This window comes from Esox lucius, chromosome 20 (genome assembly GCF_011004845.1).
Source record: "Esox lucius isolate fEsoLuc1 chromosome 20, fEsoLuc1.pri, whole genome shotgun sequence".
Classification (NCBI taxonomy): domain Eukaryota; kingdom Metazoa; phylum Chordata; class Actinopteri; order Esociformes; family Esocidae; genus Esox; species Esox lucius.
In genome coordinates this window covers 37204320-37228939 of record NC_047588.1, presented here as the reverse complement: position 1 = coordinate 37228939, position 24620 = coordinate 37204320, and the positions used below count along the sequence as shown (strand labels likewise).

Genomic DNA, 24620 nt, shown 5'->3' with positions numbered 1-24620 from the left:
AATATGAGAACTAGTAATGTTACTGTTTGCATGTGCATTTTAGTCTGGGTAACATTCTCGGACTAAAATGCACGTTCTTTGCAACAAGAACTAATTGTGATCCCTGCAAATTGCTATATACTTTTGGATTATTTTATTGCATTTGGGGAACATTCTGCGGCATTGTCAAAGCAAGAGTTTTATGCTTTTCGTTTTATGCTTTTTCATGAAAAGGACAGTTGACAGTCATAACAATGTAAACTTTCTCTGAATACTTGTAAATAACATCTCTGTACAGCTAATAGAAGTATTCATGTGCCATTTACATTCAGCATTCAACAGTGCAGAATTATTACCTTTCTTTGTTTGAAATAGATCACACTATTAATGAAAGAATTGAGGCCACGTTTTGCAAATACAATTACTGGTGATATTTTGTAGTGCTTGGTTTCTCCTGGAGCTGCAGTTACTGCAAAAGTGTTGTAGTGCTTGGTTTCTCCGGGAGCTGCAGTTACTGATAACATTTTGTAGTGCTTGGTTTCTCTGGGAGCTGCAGTTTCTGATAACATTTTGTAGTACTTGGTTTCTCCGGGAGCTGCAGTTACTGATAATATTTTGTATTGCTTGGTTTCTCCGGGAGCTGCAGTTACTGATACCATTTTGTAGTGCTTGGTTTCTCTGGGAGCTGCAGTTATTGATAACATTTTGTACTGCTTGTTTTCTCCGGGAGCTGCAGTTACTGATAACATTTTGTAGTGCTTGGTTTCTCCGGGAGCTGCAGTTACTGATAACATTTTGTATTGCTTGGTTTCTCCGGGAGCTGCAGTTACTGATAACATTTTGTAGTGCTTGGTTTCTCCGGGAGCTGCAGTTAGTGATAACATTTTGTAGTGCTAGGTTTCTCCGGGAGCTGCAGTTATTGCATTAGTACTGGTTTTGCTGTGCTGTGTGATTCTGTATACTCTCATAATTTTATGCCAATCAGTGCATCCACTGTTTGTTCTGCTTCTGATAGAAAACACTTCCACTCACTTGTCCTGCAACTGTTTTAATAGACTGGCTTCCTGGGAGTCTAATGTTTTGGTCTGTAAAGGTCTTCGAGAGGTATACAAACAGCATGCCCATTTGAGCGCAGCTGATGACAATTGTATGGTTTTTTTGAGACCATCAGTGTACCGTGAGTATGTAATTTTCTTATACATCTGAGTTTTGGACAGTCACGGCTGCTGGTGTGACACACCTACACTCCCCCCCGTGCTGACCTTTTTAGCCTCAACGACGCGCCTCGTCATAAATAGGCTGAAAACCGGCGCGCCCTTTCTATTGAGACGAGAGACGACGAACTCGATCCTCAGAGAGATCAGCAGGGTTGCCTCTCTAGGGGCAGCCCCTCCCCAGTCTTCTCTCTAAATGGTTTGTGCCGTTGGTCGGGTCATAGTGAAATGCTGGCCAGTGATGCAGTGTCCTGTGGCCCCAGGGGTGAGTGACAGACCATGTGACTGGATGTGTTCATGTTTGTGTCACACGGGGGAGAATACTTTTTCCACCTCCTACCAGGCCATACGGCTATCATCAACTTTATTCTAATGAAAAAAAGAGGAGAGTGTGTTTGTGTGTGTTTGTTTGTTTGTGTGTAGAAGTGCTATATAACGTGTGAGAGTCGCTGTACTCCCTGTGGGGTGTAGAAAAAAAATTATACTGTTTGGGGATTACAAGCCTGTATCTACCCATTCAACATGTTAATCATAACATAACTGTTCAGTGCTCATCGACCGCTGTCCGAAACCTGAACGACAGCAGATTTGTTATGTAATCACATTCTCTTCGCTTGCAGGGGCAGAAACACACGTGCTTCCCTTCATAACTAATGGAGGACTGCGTATGCCATTCACGCATGAGCGCATCGGCTCAGCATAATCCAGCATGAACTATCCTAATCTGGATTAAATGGTGCAGCTTTGAGAGAGAACGCTGCCCTAACAATCCGATAATCTGAACGCGATATAATACAACGGATTTCATTAATTCATTAATTTAATCCCAACACCAGATTGTCACCCGCTTTATCGATTCATAGAAATATTTTGGCTCATAGTATAACTGAAATGAACCCCAACCACACAATACCATTTCTCCTTTTGGTAATGTGCACTTGGGGTAAGAGAGGTGTCTGGGATTGAGGTTACAGTGGGTGGGGTGTTGCTTAAGCATGTCTGAAATTGACTGTGAAACAGTGTGTTGTGAATGTGTATAATTCCTGAGGCCCGGCTGCGGACAAGTGCTTCACCCATGGCATCAATGGTTTCATAGACCTTAACGTACCGCGTTTATTTTTGTCTCATCGGCTCCTTAGTTGTTGTGGCTAGTTACTGGTGTCCACGGGAAGCATAGTGTTCCATAAATAGCTCACCAATGTCTCGCGTCATCACTTTGACCCCGGTGCTGCCTGGTGAAGGGGGCAGGAGCCGGGGAAATGCTGACTTCCACTGGATTTTCCATTTTTATCCGTGCCTCAGTCGAGCAGGGCGCCGGCGCAGCCACCCATTGGTTTCCAGCTGTTCCCCATTGATCCCCCTCTGCTTTCTGGTGCATTGGCCCGGAATGTGATGTTATTTCATTACTGAGGCAGAAGAGACTGGCCCGGGTCCCATCCCCCTGGGGGCGTCTCTCTCCCCCTGACTCGGACAGGACCGCCGTACGCGATCACAACCCAGTGGTTCAGCCCGGCCTAATTCAGTCAGTCAGTCAGTCAGTTAGTCAGTCAGTTAGTCGCTGATGATAGCCCCTGTCGGAGCGTGGATCAGGCGGACGCTTTGGAGTCCGAAGAAACTGGTGAAGGAGTGAACATCCGGTGGATCTGGTGTCCGTCCGCGCGTGGACGGGGAAGGAGAGGGAATCAAGGGCCGCTGAGGGCCTATTGTTAACCACAGACCCAGACATGGAGACAGATGACAATGAACTTGGAGTCTTTACGGTCATTCAGTGAGTAGATGTTTTCCGTCCAGCACCCAGATCTGCGTGGTGTGTTGTGTGATAAAATCCACGATGACCTCCTTTTTCTCAGTCTAGCTAGAAAAATGTTTAAATTGCGATTGGGTGGATTTTTTTCTTTCTTTGCAATCAGTAAATTGGTATGAAATTGTTTTAGGATTTGATTCAGGTTTGTGTATTTTGAGCGGAGGTTCGTGGATTCAGGATTAACCATGAATCCATAAATCTACTCCTGTTTTAAACTTTCCGATTTGCAACATTCTATCAAATGAAGGACGTAGTCTCTCTTAAGTCTACCAACATTTAACCTAAAAACACAGCATAACATTTACGGTAACATTACGGGTACAGTGTAACATGTGATTTCTCTTTCCGTTAGATAGGTCTGTATCGGAGGGTATGACTGACGGTAACACAGTAACTGGCCATGTGATCACTGTGCTTCCCATTGATGTTCTTTAAATAGTCCATATTGATAGATGGAAATCACAAAGTCCAAACACGCCACAACCCAACATTGGATGCAATAACACAGGCCTGTTCCTCTGAGCGTGTTTATGAATTACACTGTAGTGTTCTGTGTTTCCTTGCCATGCGTGTGGCACTACATTTCCCTATCTTTGATTAGCAGGCTGTTAACCTCTTCAATGCATTAAACCGAGCCTCTAAAACAAATGTGACCAATTGAAGTGAAACCTCAGCCGGGTGTCACTTCAATTAATCACACTAGTGAATGTTCATGGAAGTACGCTATTAAAATGTTGAACTTCCGGCATTAACTGTTTTGTACGGAACCGGATTACCAACACAGATGGACAAAAAGACAGCCAGGCAGGTAAACAGACAGACAGAGACTCAGTCGGAAGATGTCAGGGTGGGCGGGGCAGGATGGCAGAGTGGGCGGGGTGAGATGTTAGGGTGGGTGGGGCAAGATGACAGGGCGGGCTGGATGCCAGCATGGGGTGGCAGGGTGGGAGGGGCAGGGTGGCAGGGAGGGTGGGTGGGGGAGGATGGCCGGGTGGGCGGGACAAGATGGCAGGGTAGGCGGGATGGCAGCGTGGGCTTGGCAGGATGGCAGGATGGGTGGGGCAGGATGGCAGGGCGGGCGGGGCAGAATGGCAGGTTGGGCAGGGCATGCCGGTGTTGTTGCTTCATGTAAGGGTGCAGCTTGCAGTGACATTTGCTGACACACTTGTCAGGTTGAGGGCCAGGGGCCAACTGAGCCTGGAGAGGACAGGAGGACCTCTTGGACTGTGTCTCTTCTTTGGGCTCCAACACACACGCACAAGCAGTCACAAAAAAAATGTATGCAGAAACAGCCTAGTCTGTTCCTATTCACTGACAATCTGATGCTATCGCCCTGAAGTGGTACATTGAATTCCTTGAACGGGATGATGAAAGTGTAAGTATGTGCTGTCCTTAAATCGCTTGTAGGCTAAACTCTCAAACTGATTACTCTGCATATCTTATAGGTCTTATTTTAGCCTTCTTAGCCAAACTCTGGACTAGTAGAATTTTAGCTAAGCATGGGTGGATTTTAAACATCCCAGGGTGGTCAAACGACTGAAACCAGAAAGATGTTTATTTTTTAAACAAACTCGGCTAGGTTAGATATCAGGAGGGGAGCTCTGATTGGCTCAATGCCAGTCCACAGTCTCGCTAGATGTCCCGCCTACCTGACCTCAATATCATCGGCCACTCAGGCTGGCCTCTTGGCCCAGCAGTGGACTGACCAGACAGATGTCAGAATCCGCGGAGTCCGCCGATTGGGCAGATCCGTCTGATACCATCCACTCAGCGATACGACCTGGGTGTTCTAGACATACCTGATGCTTGGGCTCTGAGGTACACATGATTTGCACCCTAAAATGTGTGTGTGCCTCTACAATTATTCGGACGGCCTTGTCTGTAATCCCTGTGTTTGGGTTACGCAGAGTTTAGCCGTATTGACCAATCCTGTGCTGAATGAGAAATTCTCTTATAGGTTACTGATAATCGGCTGGTAGTTACAAAGTCCTAAAGGGTTAAGACTGCAGAGGCTTCGAGGTCTATGAACTGCCAGTGGGCATGAGGGGTTTTCTGGGAAGTTTAAATGATCAACCACCCTTTTGCCTCACGTGGCTAACCATGAGACTGACGAGAGTGGCCGTGACGCGTGTCTTCATTTGCAGGCCTCACCACTAGCAAAGGCACTCTGAACCGCTCTGATGCTAACAACACGGGGCTGTTTTAATACATGGAATGGTTGCTCTGTGTCTTACAGGGAAAGAGTTACGAATCGCCACGTTGAATGCTTTAACCGGAGCGTCCATTTGATATTGCAATGGACAATAATATTACTGGCAAGGCTGTTTTACGTCAGGCCCAGAAACAGACACGTACATTCCCTCGGGTTAGATAGGTCAGAATAATAGGAGTAACCTAAGCGTTCATCTCATTACAGACTTCTTGATGGGGTGTAAAGGAGTGTGGTGGCGGGTGGTGCCTACATCTACGAGGACGGTATTTGGCAAGACGTTAGAAGTGAGACTGGGATTTGTTTCAGCCGCTTCTAAGAAATGTAAAAGGCTCTGTGTGCGTGACGGCCCATCGCAACGCGAGACGGGTTGGATGGATTACCTCTCTTACAGGAGAGAGAGGCCTGTTTTATCGGGACGTTGGAGGCAACAGGAGGGACTATCAAACGCTGTGGATCACAGACTCTTTAATGATCTAAATTGCCTCTTGGTGCTTTTTGACACAGGGGCCTGGTCTGTAGACTGTGATTAATGAGGGGAGTTTCTTCCTCAATTGGATAATAGATGCCTGGTGATCCATCATTTGCATGTGAGCCTGTGGACTGGGGTGATGCCAGAGTACCTTAAAGGATGGTCACAGGTGGCATTGGTTATAGAATGGGTTACATTCCCTAACGCTTCCTTTACTAATATCCTCACGTCCGTCAATTTGATCGGTCCCATAAGCATTGAATATGGCTTTGAAAGGCAATGCTTTAACGTTTAGTCTAGGATGAATTACAGGAAACAGGGCAGAGATTGAGTAATCTACATGTGTAATGACTTCCTTGCTTAAAGAATGCAGTTGCCGTACTGCCAACCAAGAATTAGAGGAAGGCTTCGGTCTGGCTGTTCTTAACCCCAAGGCACTGATTAATCACACAGCCTGATGTTTTACTGTCATACTTTTAATACATACACTGTACCATCGTTTGAGCCAGTTGTATATGTAGGCTATATACACACTGTTCCAGTCAGAAGTTTGGACATTTAATGGTTTTTCTTTAGTTTTCTTATTTTACACATTGTACAATAATAGGGAAGATATCAAACCATTAAATAACACGTGGAATCATGTGTAGAGCCAGTGTAGATCCCCAACTTTCCAACACATTTTGGAGGGTTGTTGCAGTGAATTCCAGGCCACAATCGCGAGTAGGTAATTATAAAATTAGGAAGGAAGAAAAGTGTGGGGGAAAATCGAATAATAATCTGAATGTATCTTTATATATATGTTCACATTAAAGAATCATGTCCGGAGTTTTTCGACTGAAAAAACTACTGCAGCTAGCGTGTCTTCATATAGCCACGTCAGTCGAAGGTCGCGGCGGTTTGTCGAGGGTGCAAAGACAGTTGTTTTCGTTTAAGATTGCAGCTCCTCTGTTCCTCAGTGGCCTTGGTGCTCATCCATCGTAAAATCCATAGGTACCCTCTCTCTCTCTGAATCGTCCTCCCTCTGTCTGTCACTCCCCACCTCTCTCTCCCTCTTTCTCGCCCCTTCCTCTCGTGGGCGTGCCACACCTCCTCTTCCCATGCTCCGCAACACCCACACAGCTGCCGGGGGTTCTCCGCTTTTCTCCTCTTTACTGTTTTCTTGCGATTTGGATTCACAATTGATGAGACTGCCCTTTGCAGTGGAGAGGCGGAATCCAAGACAGCCGGCTGAATCTATCAGCAGTGATTTGTCTGGCCCTCTTAAAACCCCCGCCCCCCCCCAACCCCCCCCCCCCCCTTCGCTGCCATGCTTTATCTCTATCTCTCCACCTCTCTCTCTGCCTCCCTCTCATCATGTGTGTCTTCAAAGCTGTTGTTACTGCGCGACCCCAGCACACCATTCCACTGCGATGGAAATGAAATGAAAGTGGCTTAACGGCAAACGAACGGAGGTATGCTTTGAAGGATGTGCTGGGGGGGGGGGGCGGGGTGTTGAAGCGCCGCTGCCAAATTCTTTTTCCGCGGGCTGTGGATTTGTGCTGCTGAGGCGAGGACACAGCAATCACTCAGTCATGTAGAAGCCCTGACAAGAGGACTAATCTCTTCACCTGACTTGTGGAAGCTCCGGATTCCCCCCCCCCTGCATTATTCATCCCAGCCGGACAATGGGTCAGGCTACGTGAAGTAGATGGTCGATTTTTTTAGCCTTGGAGGGACCGATCACAGTCTGCTGCACACATGGATGTGTTTAGCTTTGTGAAGATGCCAAAGCTGTCGGGGTGAGTTGGATGGATGCTGCTGAATTTGCCTGTCTGTTTGCGTGCTCCTTGTGTAATATACGCTGGTGTGTCCTTCACCCGCAGACGGGATCTGCGGAGTTACCGTCAAGCTGAATTCAGTGTAGTGTTTGTAGAAACTGTGCAACTGCACATACTGTTAAAGGATTATTATAATGATGTAGACAGAAAGAGAGAGAGAGAGAAAGAGAGAGATAGAGAGCGTGATGGAGAGAGAGAGAGAGAGAGAGAGGTGGAGGAGGGTTCGTAAGCCACAGAGGCTTTAGTGAAGTGGTCCTTGTCTCTAAACTTAATTCGGTGCTTTGCACAGATTGTTAAAATAGTATGTCTCTAATGGTCCGGTGTTAATCTTGAAATGCACGGTTTGTTTTGTTACACTGTTGCTATGTATTGGAGTGTTCCATGGCTGTTCGGTGGCAGGGTTTATAACGCAGTAATCGGTGGGTAACAACAAATGCTCAATAGAAAATCATATTCTGCATGAATCACATTTTGGACTAATCATAATTGGATACATCATATAGTTGTTGTTGTTCATGGCAATGTTAGATATTTATTAAAGGAGTGTTTATAAAGTTGTATTTCTGAATAAATCAGCCATGTAAATGTGCCAAGTAATGACGACAGAGATATTTAAATAATAAGAATTCGATACTAGTGTTGTTTGTATTAGTCTTTTTCTTTTAGTCTTTGTTGTTTGAGAATGTCTTTTAGGAGTGTGTTTAGTCAGTAGATTTAAGTAGGTAAACTTTATGAATGATTGCAATGTCCTGTTGAGCACAATGAGGCAGACATCTTGCTGTGCTGAGTTATATTAATCCTACTATTCACACATACATACTACCAACGGCATCTAGCAGAAAACAAATCAATACTGGTTTGAGACCCCCGGGTGAGTTGCCAAACTCTAATGCCAATGGCCATTAAGTAAAGGTCGTGCCTGTCTCTGTAGCCTCTGATTGGCTTGCAACTTGACTCTGTCAACACATCACTTACGTGTCATTTTACCAATATCACTGAGGGACGATACTGGTGTGGTGACTGTCATGATCAATCTTGATAGTGTCTGCTCAATGAGAAAATTGAAATGTAGACCTATACATCAGTTAGTCAAATTACAATCAAAGGCCCTTTTACCTCAGCAGTTGTCAGAATGTGCTGGCACAGGTGCCTGCGCCCTAAAACCTCAAAGAGCCAGCAACAAGAACAGATGATGCTCCCTAGAAGTGTTGGTACATAAGAAGAAACCTAAAGTGGTGCTGGACTCTGAGGGGTGGTTAGTTCTTATCTGGCTGTGCGGGTTGAAGATGTTAAAAGTACACTGACCTTTTTGGGCCTCACCAAAATGTTTGCATGTCCAAATGACCAGCAGGTCAATAAATACAGGGTGTGTGGATACATCTAAGTAAATCTTACTATAAATGTACTAAACCTTATTATAAATGTAAGTAAACCTTACTATAAATGTACTAAACCGTATTATAAATGTACTAAACCTTACTATAAGTTCACCCGGTAAAAATGTTATCATTGGATTGAATGGGCATTATCAGTGGTTATCAACCTCATAGATATGGGTCAGAAGGGGCCTGCTAGCCTACTGGTAGGCTCAGAAGGCTGTTATCATCCATTCGCATGGTTAATCACGGATAAATACACGAGAAGGACAACTTAAATAGATCCAATCCCAGACGAATTCAGGTCGCTGCTACAAGTAAGACCATTAAAATGGGTTAAGGTTAGGGTTAGGGTAAGTCTACAGGTAAGACCATTAAAATGGGTTAGGGTAAGTCTACAGGTAAGACCATTAAAATGGGTTAGGGTAAGTCTACATTAAAATGAGAGCCTTTAAACTGTGATAATTTTGTCAATACTAAATTATCTAAATACTAAATTAACCATGCAAATGGATGATAACAGCCTTCTGAGCCTACCAGTAGGCTAGCAGGCCCCTTCTGACCCATATCTATGAGGCTGATAACCACTGATAACGCCCATTCATAACATTCAAACCGCCTGATAAGTTTGACTAAACCTTACTATAAATGTAACTAAACCTTACTATAAATTAACTAAATCTTACAATAAATGTTACTATACCTTATTATAAATGTACTAAACATTACAATAAATGTAAGTAAACCTTACTATAAATTTAACTGCACCTTACTATACATGTACTAAACCTTATTATAAATGTAACTACACCTTACTATAAATGTACTAAACCTTACTATAAATGTAAGTAAACCTTATTATAAATGTACTAAACCTTACTATAAATGTACTAAACCTTACTATAAATGTTAGTAAACCTTATTATAAATGTACTAAACCTTACTATAAATGTACTAAACCTTACTATAAATGTACTAAACCTTACTATAAATGTAAGTAAACCTTATTATAAATGTACTAAACCTTACTATAAATGTACTAAACCTTACTATAAATGTACTAAAACTTACTATAAATGTATTAAACCTTACTATAAATGTAAGTAAACCTTATAATAAATGTACTAAACCTTACTATAAATGTAAGTAAACCTTATTATAAATGTACTAAACCTTATAATAAATGTACTAAACCTTACTATAAATGTAAGTAAACCTTATTATAAATGTACTAAACCTTACTATAAATGTACTAAACCTTACTATAAATGTAAGTAAACCTTATTATAAATGTACTAAACCTTACTATAAATGTACTAAACCTTACTATAAATGTAAGTAAACCTTATTATAAATGTACTAAACCTTACTATAAATGTACTAAACCTTACTATAAATGTAAGTAAACCTTATTATAAATCTACTAAACCTTACTATAAATGTAAGTAAACCTTATTATAAATGTACTAAACCTTACTATGAATGTAACTAAACCTTACTATAAATATGACTAAACCTTTCTGTAAATTTACTAAACCTTACAATATATGTACTAAACCTTAATATTAATTAAACTGCACCTTACTATACATGTACTAAAGCTTACTATAAATGTAACTGCACCTTCCTATACATTTAACTAAACCTTACTATAAATGTACTAAACCTTACTACAAATGTACTAAACCTTACTATAAGTGTAACTACACATTACTATAAGTGTACGGAATCTTACTATAAATGTGACTAAACCTTTCTGTAAATGTATTACACCTTACTATAAATGTAACTTAATCTTACTATAAATGTGACTAAACCTTTCTGTAAATGTACTAAACCTTACAATAAATTTACTAAACCTTACTATTAATTTAACTGCACCTTACTATACATGTACTAAACCTTACTATAAATGTAACTGCACCTTCCTATACATTTAACTAAACCTTACTATAAATGTACTAAACCTTATTATAGTGTAACTAGACATTACTATAAATATACTAAACCTTACTATAAATGTAAATAAACCTTACTATAAATGTACTAAACCTTACTATAAATGTAAGTAAACCTTACTATAAATGTAACTGAACCTTACTATAAATGTATTAAACCTTACTATAAATGTAACTTAATCATACTATAAATGTGACTAAACCTTTCTGTAAATGTACTAAACCTTACAATAAATGTAAGTAAACCTTACTATAAATTTAACTGCACCTTACTATACATTTAAATAAACCTTACTATAAATGTACTTAACCTTACTATAAATGTACTAAACCTTACTATAAGTGTAACTAGACATTACTATAAGTGTACTGAACCTTACTATAAATGTAAGTAAACCTTACCGCAATTAGGTCCAGAAATAATTGGACACTGACACACGTTTTGTTATTTTAGCTGTTTACCAAAACATATTCAAATTACAGTTAAATGATAAATATGGCCTTACAGTGCACTCTCACAGCTTTAATGTGAAGGTATTCACATCCAAATTGGAGGAAGGATTTAACATGTAGCCCCCTCTTTTTTAAGTGACCAAAACTAATTGGACAATTGACTCAAATGCTGTTTCATGGAGAGGCGTGGGCTATTCATTTGTTATTTCTTCATCAATTAAGCAGGTAAAATGTCTGGAGTTGATTCCAGGTGTGGCAATCGCTTTTGGAAGCTGTTGCTGTGAACCCACAACATGCGGTCAAAGGAGCTCTCAATGCAAGTGAAACAGGCCATCCTTAGCCTGTAAAAAAAGAATCCATCAGGGAGATACTGTAGCAGGAACATTAGGAGTGGCCAAATCAAGTTTGTTACATCCTGATAAAAAAAAGAATGCACTGGTGAGGTCTGCAACACAAAATGGCCTGGACATCCACAGAAGACAACAGTGGTGGATGATCGTAGGATCCTTTCCATGGTAAAGAAAAATCCCTTCACAACATCCAGACAAGTGATGAACACTCTCCAGGAGGTAGGCATATCATTATCTAAGTCTGCCATAAAGAGAAGACTTCATGAGAGCAAATACAGAGGGTTCACCACGAGTTGCAAACCATAAGCCTCAAGAATAGAAAGGCCAGATTTTGCCAAAAAACATCTAAAAAGCCAGCCCAGTTTTGGAACAGCATTCTTTGGACAGATGAAACTAAGCTCAACCTGTACCAGAATGATAGGAAGAAAAAAAGTATGGAGAAGGCTTGGAACAGCTCATGATCTGAAGCATACCATATAATCTGTAAAACAAGGTGGAGGCAGTGTGATGGCATGGGCATGCATGGCTTCCAATGGCACTGGGTCACTAGTGTTTTTTGATGACAGAAAGCAGAAGCAGCCGGATGAATTCTGAAGTGTATAGAGATATATTGTCAGCTCAAATTCTTCCAAATTCAGCATAGTTGGACAATGTCCCACAACATACTGCGAAAGCAACCCAGGAGTTTCTTAAAGCATAATAGTGGAATATTCTGCAATGGCCGAGTCAATCACCTAATGTCAACCCGATCAAGCTTGCATTTCATTTGCTGATGACAAAACCTAAGACAGAAAGACCCACGAACATGCATCCACTGAAGACAGCTGCAGTAAAAGCAAGGCAAAGCATCACAAAGGACGCAACCCAGCTTTTGGTGATGTCAATTTGTTCCAGACTTCAAGCAGTCAATGCCTACAAAGGAATCTGGACAATGTATTAAAAATTAACATTTTATTTTATTTATAATTGTTTTAATTGGTCCAATTACATTTGAGCCCCTGAAATAAGGGGACTGCGTATGAAAATGGTTGCAATTCCTAAATGTTTCATACTTTATTTTGGTTCCACCCCTTGAATTAAAGCTGAAAGTCTGTATGTCAGTTGTTTCATTTCATGGCATACAGAGCCAAAATTATGAAACTTGTGTCAGTGTCAAAGTATTTTCACACCTAACTATATATATGTAAGTAAGCCTTACTATAAATGTAACTAAACCTTACTATAAATGTACTAAACCTTACTATAAATGTACTAAACCTTACTATAAATTGTTACCTAAATATTCCTATAAATGCACTTAACGTTATTCTACATGATCTAAACCTTACTATAAATGTACTAAACCTTTCTATAAATGTACAAACTGCAGTTTAGTTATATATAAGGTACAGTTGAAATATAATACAGCATTGGTTTACAAAGTGAAATATAAACTCTGACAGTTACATGTTCTATCCCATAGTTGTTTTTGTTTATTTTGTTTTCTAAACCCTTACCCATTCAGAATTAATGGCAAACATAGTCTGAATTAATTTCTGTAGTTAGGCTTCACTTTGCCGAGTTTGACTGACAGCCATTAAACAGCATCATGTGGCATAATTAAACGTCATGCTGAGGAGAGTTTACTGATTTCTACGATACAACATCAGGTGGAATAGAAGCCATGACGTTGTTTGGTTGCTGTACTTATGCCACAGTGTATGTATTTGAAGTGGAACAATTCTAAGTGCGATTAAAGGTTTTCCAGACACCCGGCCCGTCACTTTGCGACCCTGTTGGGCTTCATGAACTTTGTTGATCTTAATGCCTCTTTTCACAATTTGTCAAATGTCAAATTCAAGCATTTTCTAGTTCAAATAAAAGCGTGGGATTTCCAGTGCCTCAATGTAACACTTTCCAACAGATCGTTTACAATTTAGGATTTTATTTGGATCCCCATTTACTGAGGCCAAAGCAGCAGCTACAATCGAAACGAAAACCTGCACGGTTTGGGAAACAAATTCTGGGGAAAAGAAAGGCAAGCCCGTTATTGAAAATCACCCCCCCCCCCCCCCCCCCCATTGATAGTCCACAGCAGGGCATGTTTGTGATGTTGCTCGTGTCGGGCCACTAACGTCAGTGCACGGTTGTCACTGTTCATAATGGAACCTGTAACTATTGTAGGAGGTCTTGCTGCAATGACTTCCTCAGCCTACAGCAGACGAGCAGTCGATCCTGCAGTCGTCCTGTGATAGCAAATGGAAGGTTTTAGGATGTAATAGACGAGTGTGTTTCGGCGACCGAGGAGAATACAGACCTCTTTGATATTTGCCTCTGCCTCATGCCTAACGATGCCTCGTCGTCTCAGCTGTCACACAGCAGACCTCGCTCCAGCCTCTCTGTCACTGCAGCAACCGTGCCTTTCTTGTGCAAATGCTCGGAAACAAATGACTAATGTGTGTTAATGTTTTCTGAGAGGGGAAAGGTTGAGTCAAGTATTATTTTCTTTTTTTTCTGAAATACGAATACACCGTTTTTTTAATTTTCTGTGATTGCATAGCAACTAGGTGTAATAATACGTTAGTTAGGCTGATCCGACTGCAGACAGATTCCATCGGGTACTTTAATGCCAGGTTTTTGTGATGTAAAAGAATGAGACAAAGATAAATCATGTCCAAACTTTTTCCACTGTTAATGTGACCTATAATGTGAACAATTCAATTGAAAAACAAACTGAAAACCTTGAGGGGAGAAAATGAAAAATAGAAAACGTTTTGTCCCTGATCAATGCAAAAAAGTCCATAATGTCCAAGTGAAGAATAATATACTCTTTGTATATATGAATGCACAATTGACAAAAGACCCCAAACTATTTTGTCACTATTGCTTATGCAAAATTAGTGGGGGCCAGCCAACCATGTTTTCAAAAGTGTTACATTTGGTTCATACAAAATCATGTAAAAATAACCACTTGGTCGGAAGCACAGAATGGCATGTTTAATGCATGAATCCCTCATGCCTTGCGTTTGAAGAAAAAAAACAGTTGTCTAAAATGAATGTCGGGAATACACTGTAGAGAGACTGCAATTCAGCATCTGTGGTGGCTTGGCTCACATCCCATTAACTATTTAGAGGATGGAACCTAACCCAACATAAAAACCAACCCATGTTTAACGTATACAACTGGACATGTGAGCCTAGAGCACTTGATTTCTCTTAATTTTCCACCAAGTCAATATTTGTTTAATCAATCTGTCTCTTTGCCTAGGTCAAGACAATTTTCCCTGTATTTGTCTCCCTACAATATAAACTTATGTTCATTAGAGTTCAAACATAGACAGAGGACCAGCGTGACTTTTAAAATGAACGAGAGAAAGGAAGAAGGAAATATAGGAAGAGAAAAAGAAAGAAAGAGGTTTCAGGCTATCATTTGTGTTGTTCTAATGCTTTAAAACTTGTGCATGAAAGAAGCAGCACAATATTGCTCAGCGGAATTCAAAGGCAGCCCTGCACAAAAAGGTATTTTCATCACCAGGTTTGTTTAAGACTTGACATGAGCACTGGAGGGCAAATGGGTTTGGGAAGGGAGCCAAAGTACAGTGTGAATGGAAGTCAAAGTTAAATATAACAAACTGTATATATTTTATATATATATATATATATGTATATATATATATATACAAAATGAATGTGATTGGTATGAGAGTCAATTAGTCTAGCAGTTTGAGCATCTGACTAGTAACTGAAAGATTGCAGGATTCAAGCTGACAATGTGAACAAATGGTTTATTCTGTCTTTGAGTAAGACATGATTATATAAAATTATAAATAAACATATTATTACTCCTGCTTGTTGTGTGCTCTTCAAGGGGTTGCACCAGTACCTCTTTACTGCTTAAATATGTTAAAAACTGTCTGATGTGATTGTTGTGCCATTGACCAAGTGCTGATCAAGTTATGCTAGAGCTGTGGAATCAAAGGACCTCTCGTCAAACGCTCTCATTGACCTTCAACACCTCTTGAGCTCCAAACTAAATACATGTTGTTGTCTGATTCATGCAAACATTTCTTTACATATTTTTTAATTGGACGATTCTTCTCTACTATACACATACAGTAGTAAGACATTTGAATTTGACCTATATTTAATGCTTAAAAAAACATCTCAATGAGATGAGTCAAGAAGTTGAGATATGGGCCTGATTTTTAGGAATCAGTCAAGTGTCTCTCTAAACAACAAGAAGTTAATTGTCAACCTTTCTGTTGGTTTTCAGCTATGCTAACACCATCCATCAGAATGGAGTGGCTACCACTCCGAAACCTTAGGAAGCCATTTACCACAGCTTTCTTTGCTTAATCACAGGTGGCAAGTTTAATACTCATCACCGCATCCTTGATTGGAAGGTCGGCTAAAATTGACCTCAGCCCGTCTCAGACATATTACCACCAATCACAACGACAATTGAAATTCAGTTGTGCAGATGGTTGTTTGGGGAGGAGGGTACACTAAACTCTGATTTAACAGACCAGAATCGGATGTAACCCAATGAATGTCGCGACAATTCAGTTGGAAAGCGATTCCAGATGGATGTTCATGTGACTGGGTTGCACTTTCAGCTCGAAACTAAAGCCTTGTGTAATTGCTCAGATGCTTGAATAATGTCTTCTTTTTTTTTCGTGTGAAGAGATAAGATTGGAAGAGCTACAACCTCTTTCTTTCTTTCAAAAGCACCTCCAAGTCTATGGGCCATGTCTCTTTTTCCCTTCCAAAAACCTAAGTATGCTAACACTGGCAAGTCTGTGTGTTGTATGTGTGTTGCATGTGTGTTGTATGTGTGTTGTATGTGTGTTTGTGTGTGTGTTTGTGTGTGTGTTGTATGTGTGTTGTATGTGTGTTGTATGTGTGTTTGTGTGTGTGTGCACAAGTGTGTGTTTGTCTGTCTCTCTGTTTGTCTAATTTCCAATAACAGTACTTTGTTTTGCAGCTCACCATTTGCAGCAGTACCGTATATAGTGTTATTTGTACGCAAGCGTGACTGATGCATTGTGGTTCTTTCGTTGGGGGCTGTTCTTCTATTATAATTGGTGCAGAGCTCGAGTGCTTCCAGTGAACTGGTCTAATCAAGAAAACAAGTAGCCGTTAAGATGCAAAAATCTGGAGTGAACTAGTTACATATAATATGTACTGTTTATATTTTAAACATGCAGATAAGCCTTATAGGACGTAGAGTCGCATTGGAGCTGATGCAGACAGGCACCAGCCCCCCCCCCCCCCCCCCCCCCCCCCCCCCCAGGGAACCAGGAGGAAGAATATCTCTATTTGATGATGTTCTGACTGGCTCTGAATAGCGGGTAGAGAGGGTTTAGAGCCAGCAGGAATTCCAACTTTATTCACAGCAACAACGATTCTCAGTAAGATCTTGGCGGGTGGGTTAGAGCCCAAATCTTTTTTTTTTTTTTTTTTTTTACAACACAGGATATCATTAGCTATAGATGTTGGATATCAATTTCAGACAGTTTGACGTAGCAGGAAAGAGGTATGAGATTTATTATAAACCTGGCGGCCTGAATCATGAGGGCTGATTGGCTGATAGCTGTGGTATATGAGACTATATGATGGCTAAGAATTTGCTGCCTTAACACTTTACTGCCTTAATAACATTGGCAACCAATTTATAATAGCAATAAGGCATGTCAGGGGTTTGTGGTGTATTGCCAGTTTCCCACAGCTGCAGTAAGTGTTTGACATAGTCCATGGTGACATGTATCCTAACAGGGTGACATGTATCCTAACGTGGTGACATGTATCCTAACGTGGTGACATGTATCCTAACGTGGTGACATGTATCCTAACGTGGTGACATGTATCCTAACGTGGTGACATGTATCCTAACGTGGTGACATGTATCCTAACATGGTGACATGTATCCTAACATGGTGACATGTATCCTAACAGGGTGACATGTATCCTAACATGGTGACATGTATCCTAACATGGTGACATGTATCCTAACATGGTGACATGTATCCTAACATGGAGACATGTATCCTAACATGGTGACATGTATCCTAACGTGGTGACATGTATCCTAACGTGGTGACATGTATCCTAACGTGGTGACATGTATCCTAACATGGTGACATGTATCCTTTGGAAGCAATAAGTCCCACAACATCACAGATCCACCGCCATACTTCACAGTGGGGAGTAGGTTCTTTTGTGCATGACCATCTGTCTTTTTACACCAAACCCATCTCTGGTGTTTGTGGCCAAAATGCTCTGTTTGCCTTATCTGACCATTGAACCCGGTTTCAGTAAAATTCCTTTAACAAACTTCAGCCAGTAATGAGACAATGTCTTGATGAGATTTGTGGCTTTTTTCCCGGCAACACATCCATATTTATTCATATTAAAGTAGTTATGAAATGGGTAGAAGAACAAATCTATAGAAACTGCCGAAATTGAAAACAGAAATCACAATGAACGAACCAAGTGAGCTGTCTGCATCTTTTGAGCAGTACAGTACCGAAGTACATGCTTTGACCAAGAGCAGAGGTCTAAAACAAGAAACCTGTGTTTGATTTTATTTTATGAATGTTTATTTGTACATATCCTAATGTTACATAGTTTTAACTAGCCTTAATAAACACGTAACAGATAAATAGCGTTATACAATCTTTCAAGTGGCTCAAGATTTTACAGTATGGTGTTTTGTTGAAATCTTCTGTTACACAATAAACCTGATTAATATCCTTTAGTCGTTCAACTACCAAAACTCTGTCAATGTCTCCCCACTAGCTAAATTGGTTTGCCACAGGGACCTGACAAACACTACTTTGAGCGAGGCAATGTCTATATTTTCAACTACAATTATGATATTGAATAAAAAATTAACCTAGTCAGCCAGCCAACTAGAAAATGTAGAAACATTTCAGAATATACATTGTTGACACATGCAATGTTTGCATTATTCAACAATGTATATAATATGAATGTGTGGTTTTGGGTAGATTGCCTCTTTTTAAACCTCAAATACACTTTACAGAACGTTGTCTCTCCAGCAAAATGGTGATCAAATTAATTCCCTAGAGTAAAATATGAGACATTATAGAGCGAGAGGGTTCTCTGCTGTAGTAGTTGCCAATGGCAACAAAATCAGCACTTGTAAAGACAAATAGAGAAATGTGATATTTGTCTTTTTTCTAAATAAAGGTAAAATATGTAAAATATGGTTTTGCTGAGGGGTGGAATCAAATGCACAGTGATAGACACATAATGATTCACTTCCATATGGTATAAAATACAAGTGCAAAACATTCCTACCACTCTGGGTTCAGTATTTGGCTCTGTCTGTTGTTAATTAATCTCTCCTGTGGCTAATCATTTTACACTTGTAATGTAGGTGGTTTGCACCATTTTGTTGCATTTACAGATGCCAACAGTTTACAGTGAGAGATGTAGCCATGCTTGGCACACAGAATTGACCTGTCAGATGCTTGCTGTGATAGAGCGGTATTGCAATTCTGATGCGGTTGCAGCGTTAATTAACTTGGCTTCAAATGATGCAAGGTTTTCTTTGGTTTCCATTAAAATTGCTTTTGTGAATGACTGATGGTTACAGTTTCTCAGTAATACAGTTTCTGTATTGACCAAACATGGACCTACAGTAACGTCACATCAAGATTGGACATTACTTACTTCCCTAGAATGTCAGATGCCAAAGTGGATGCATCGCTCACACCCAACGACATCTCTATTTAGTTATATACTTTATGAGGAATTGAGCCATTGCTTTTTCTAAAGCACTTACTTATGGCTAAAATACATACTTACATACTTCACTTGTATACTACTAAGTTACAAATTAGATTACATTCAACTTTATTGTCATTGAACTACTACAAGTACAGTACAAGGTTTTGTGGAAATTCTTGAACTGATGTATACTTGGTCCTATACATGTATAAAAGGGTTACTAGTTAAAGGTACTGAGTCCCCATGTTTGGATGAGAAAAGGAATGTAGGAGAGGGGGATCTGGTATTTGCCTAGGGGGCATCATTGACTGGTATCGGCAGATTACAAGGTTATTCATTAATATGCCCATCTGTATAACTCATCAGGGCATCTATTGTCTGTCCGGATTCAGTTTGACCTCTTAGAGTTGAAGAGGTTACCCATGTGGGGGAGGACAGCTTGCCCCTTGTGTGAAGCCGAGGTATTGACAGAACAAATGGAATGTGTTTTATTGACAAGACAGATGGGCAGCAACTTACCACACCCCTTTTAACTGTAATAAATAAGAACTGTTCATGTATCTACTTCAGAGACTCCTCGGATGATTATTTTTGTAAGCGTTTGATGCATCTCTCTATTTGAAAATAAACTGTTAATTGTGCAAGAGAATTTTGTCCCAGTCCTTACTCCTTTAAAAGTTCTGAACGATGAAATTACCATCACAAAGGAAAGGCATTTAGCATCTAAACAGAAGTGCAAATAAAAAGAGGTAAAAAATGTACAAGTATGTATATTACAAGGGGAATGTATAGATGTGCAAAGAAGGCCAATGCAGTACAAATAACAATGAGAGGCGGGGGGGGTTAGTGATGGGTCACAGAGTTTAGCAGGGTTACAGTGGATGGAAAGAGCCTGCTGGTGCGGGAACGAAGTGACCTGTACCGCCTGCCTGATGGTACAGTAGGAGGGCAAACCGTTTGTGGCACGGTTGTAAAGGGTCCTTGATAGTGCCGCGCACTGCTTACGCTGGAGGTCTACAGTGGCTGGGAGCTGGGCACCAGTGATGCGCTGGGTGGTTTTCATCTCCCGTTGCAGGGCCTTCCAGTCAGCTATGGAGCAGCTGCTAAACCACACTGACTGTGCAGCAGTAAAAAGCCTGTCTGTTCTCCACAAGGATCTTGGAGAACAGACGGGCCTTCTTCAGCTTCCTCATAAAGTACAGGTGCTGCTGCTCCTTTTTGACAGAGGCTGAGGTTTTGAGGGTCCAGGAGAAGGCCGGGTGTCTCTGTAAAGCACTTTGTGACAACTGCTGTTGTAAAAAGGGCTTTATAAATACATTTGATTGATTGATTTGAAGTCCTCAGAAATGTTGACACCCAGGAATATGAAGCTGGACACACGCTCCACCTCAGTACCATCGATGAGGACTGGGTCGTGGCCGCAGCCTTTAGACTTCCTGTAATCCACAATGAGCTCCTTAGTTTTCTTTGCATTGAGGGTCAGGTTGTTATCAGCGCACCATGCCACCAGGCACTTGACCTCCTCCCTGTAGGTTTACTCGTCATTGTCACTGATCAGGCTTACCACCGTGGTGGCGTCTGCGAACTTGACAATGAGGTTGGCACTGTATACAGGAACGCAGTCGTGAGTGAAGAGGGAGTACAGGAGGGGGCTCAGCACACAGCCTTGTGGAACACCAGTGTTCAGGATCTGGGTGGAGGAGGTGAGGTTGTCTAACCTGACAGACTGGGGTCTGTTGGTTAGGAAGTCCCAAGTCCAGTTACAGAGGGAAGGGCTCAGGTCATGGAATTTGTTGACCAGCCTAGAGGGGATGACTGGGTTGAATGCCGAGCTAAAGTTTATGAACAGCATCCTCACATAGGTGTTGGTTTTGTCCAGGTGGGTCAGGACAGAGTGTAGAGCCATGGAGGTGGCATCCTCGGTGGACCTGTTCAACCAGTGAACCGGTAAGGATCCAGTGTTGGGGGGAGGCAGGACTTAAGGTGGGCCAGAACTTGTCTTTCGAAGCACTTCATGATTGTGCGGGTGAGTGCAACCGGACAGACGGCACTGGCACAATGTTTGCGGTCTTGAAGCACGTTGGGACCACCGCCTGGGCCAGTGACATGTTGAAAATGTCAGTAAAGACCTCGGCCAGCTGACCAGCACATGCCCTGAGCACACGGGGAGGCCATCAGGACCAGCAGCCTTTGCGTGCATTCACCCTGCTCCGTGCAGAGACACCCCACGGTGGACAGTCTCAGCGGGGGGTGGTCTGAGGGGGGGGTTCAGCTTTAATGGGTGGCTCTTTGTTGTCCCTGTCAAAGCGGGTGTAGAACCTGTTTAACTCGTCGGTGAAGGAGACGTCGCCGGCTGTGGGGTTGGGTTCTTAAGGCTGGTAGTGTGTGATGGCTTGGATGCCCTGCCACATGCTTCAGGGTTTCATGTTAAACAAGGAATTTTCTAAGTGACCCCAAACATTTTAAGGGTAGTGTATATGCTGTACTTTATTGACTTACATCTTTTACTGCTTTACTGTAATACTTACAGTCATTTTACATATTTGATAAAGTTAATAGTGAAGACAATGGTAAAGTGAAACCTGCTTTTAGCAAGCCAATGATTGTTGGTTGAGTCGAGGCCCCAGCGCTTGGCTACGTTCTTTGATGGACGGTGGGAAACGCAACTCAGACTTCCATTGAAGTAAATGGGTCTGTGTATAAACGATGACGAGTAACTACTTCATTTCAGATTAAACACTGCAATAGTCACGTAATTCCCGTCTGAAAGGGATTTTAGGGAATACCTGGATGCCGTTTGGGACTCCCCCTGGTCCTTTCACTCTCTCTCATTCACCCATCTCTCCTTTCTGCAGACTGCCTCCAATAGGCTGATTCTCAGCTGCTGTCTGTCCACAGATTGGATATCCAAACACATTTACATTACCTCACTGTCACCTCACAGGACCCCTGTCGGGGAATGTTAACACTGACATGAGCAAGTATCACCAGAGAGGGGTTTCAGGAGTACGTTTCCTCTCTGTTTATGTCAACTCCTCTGACTGATGTGCATATGTTCCTAGGTAATGAAGTTCACTGTGGTTAAGGTAAGTAACACAGGGTGGACTTGAGTAGATCATTGTTTGACTTCACAACAAAGACCTTCTCTCTGTCAATCACTCTGTGCAGTGCTGTACCAGTTCTGACTGACAGAACAACACGGCTAGTGTCTTGTGGAGGACATTAATGCTTCACATGCATTCAAGAAAACTGGTGTGTGTGTGTGTGTGTGTGTTTGATTTGCAGATAGACGTCTTTCATTTGACGAGTGAAATTCAACAGAAAATGAATGGCAGGTCAAAAGGGAGTAATGCAACACTTTAACTGTGCAACTTAACCTAATGTAGCAGGCGTTCAAATAAACTTTTGAGAGGCTCGGCCAACACTCATGGTCTGGACAGGAAGAAAAACAACGTCTGGGGTGGTTGTTTTCCGAACGGTTTCACTGTGAGCGTAGACAGTGTGTCACCTTGTTAACGTAGCGCAGCATACAGCAGAGGTTGTGTAAAGCTACCATGATTACCAACACAATACTCTTGAAAACACATTGGGGAACTGTGCCAGTTCCACATTGGGGAACTGATGCAGTGGTTACGCAAAATACAAGAAGAGAGTTTGAGTGAAGTGGTTCCCTTTCTAAAATAAACAATGCCTGGACTCTAGGAGGAAAACCGATGTTTTTATGTGACTAGTGTCTCCCTCAGCAGGGTCATCCTCCGCCCACTCAAAGCCCCACAACGACCATTGGGAGTAACACCCATTTTCTCTGGGTTTCATTGGAGCCATACTGGCGGACAGCCACCTTACCCTGGAAACTGATAATGGGAGCGGTGAGGGTGCCAATGTCTGGCTTTGGTTTCCCTATGCAGGCCTGACTCATGGATATAGTCCCTGTGAATAATTCAAGCAGAGTGAGGCACTCGGGCGTTCCGTTGACCCTGCAAGGTGCCGCCCCTGCCACCTATCAAGCAAGCGGAGACAATTCACACAACGCAAAAAAAAAGAGCAAGTCTTCAGGGGATGTACTATGATGGGTTTTCGTCACAATCAGATTGAGGGAGACAAAGAGGGGGAGATAGGAGGGGAGCGAGAGGAGAGTGAAAGGTAAGTGCAGGAGTGATTCAGGAAAAAATTAGATTAGTTAGCAGGAGTGATTCGGGTAGGAGGAGATTAGCTTGCAGGAGTGATTCGGAAAGGAGGAGATTCGTTTGAGCAATGTTTATAACCGAAAGGGATAGCGCCTCCGACTGCATTCAGTCTACCATGGGATTATGGCAGATTCTTTGGTTTGACGTGGTTTTCAAGTTGGATAATAAGCTATACTCAGAAATCAGACACCTTCCTTGACGCAACGCTTATTCTTTTCTTTGTGCCCACGTGCGTGGATATTGAAATCTAGCAGGTAGATCTCGACATAGTCGGGAGGTGATCTTTGTGTCTCAACTTGGATGACAAAGTGGTGACTGAACTCCACTGTCCTTCATTGCCATGGCAACAGAGGCTAAGACATTCCCGGGAGTGCCACACTTGTGTTGGTTATAATTCAGCAGCCGTTATGTTTCCAGAACGTTGACTGCTGGTGGAAAATGATGGTCTGCCTGTCGGTACTCTGAGAAGGATCATCTTAATTCGTTATTTCATTATGGTCTGTCATTGATGGACTTCATGGACTACGGTTGCCCAGTCATCTGCAGGCATGAGACACACTCAGAGTTCTGCGCGACGCTCAGTACCAAACTGCCGCCGTGACATTTCATCCTTGCGTCGATGGCTCTCTCTATTTTCGGGGGTCGATGTCATGGGACCCCACCACCGGAAGCGGCACTGTGGACTGGGGGGACCCGTTCTGCTCAGCGGTGCCGTACAGCACCAGAAACACACAGAGGTTCTGGAATCCACGTGTCTCCGGTTCCTGGTTGGCCTGGTCATGAATTGTGCAGGCTGCCCATCCTGGGCCAGGCCTGGCGCTCTGTTACCATGATCCGCGTTACAGAGGATCATCATTTATTAAAGGCCGCTGAGGCTCAGTTACACTGCCCACTGAAGCCACCCCCCCAGCCCCCAGCCCCCAGCCCCCAGTGCTACTGGCAGTTCATCCTCCCACAGGACACCCAGGCGTAACCGTTTTATATTGGTCTAAAGACAAAACAAATCAAAGGTTAAATATCTACGAGTGTGTGGTGATAGGGTGTAGGCCTGGGGAAATGTGGCG

At 42.1% G+C, this 24620-nt stretch overlaps 1 protein-coding gene across 4 annotated transcripts in view; it reads left to right on the top strand.

The window, feature by feature from the left end:
* Positions 1-2499: 2499 nt before the first annotated feature.
* Positions 2500-24620, top strand: part of frmpd4 (FERM and PDZ domain containing 4) — a 47308-nt gene continuing 25187 nt past the window's right edge. Inside the window, exon 1 of one of the 4 annotated variants that reach the window (XM_029115839.2) lies at positions 2500-2961. In XM_029115839.2, the coding sequence (XP_028971672.2) occupies positions 2918-2961 (44 nt within the window). In that variant the 5' untranslated portion in view covers positions 2500-2917. Of the gene's footprint in view, positions 2962-7085; positions 7460-23094; positions 23513-24620 lie in introns of those variants that run through there. The other 3 variants (XM_029115840.2, XM_029115838.2, XM_020040994.3) reach the window with 3 other exon arrangements.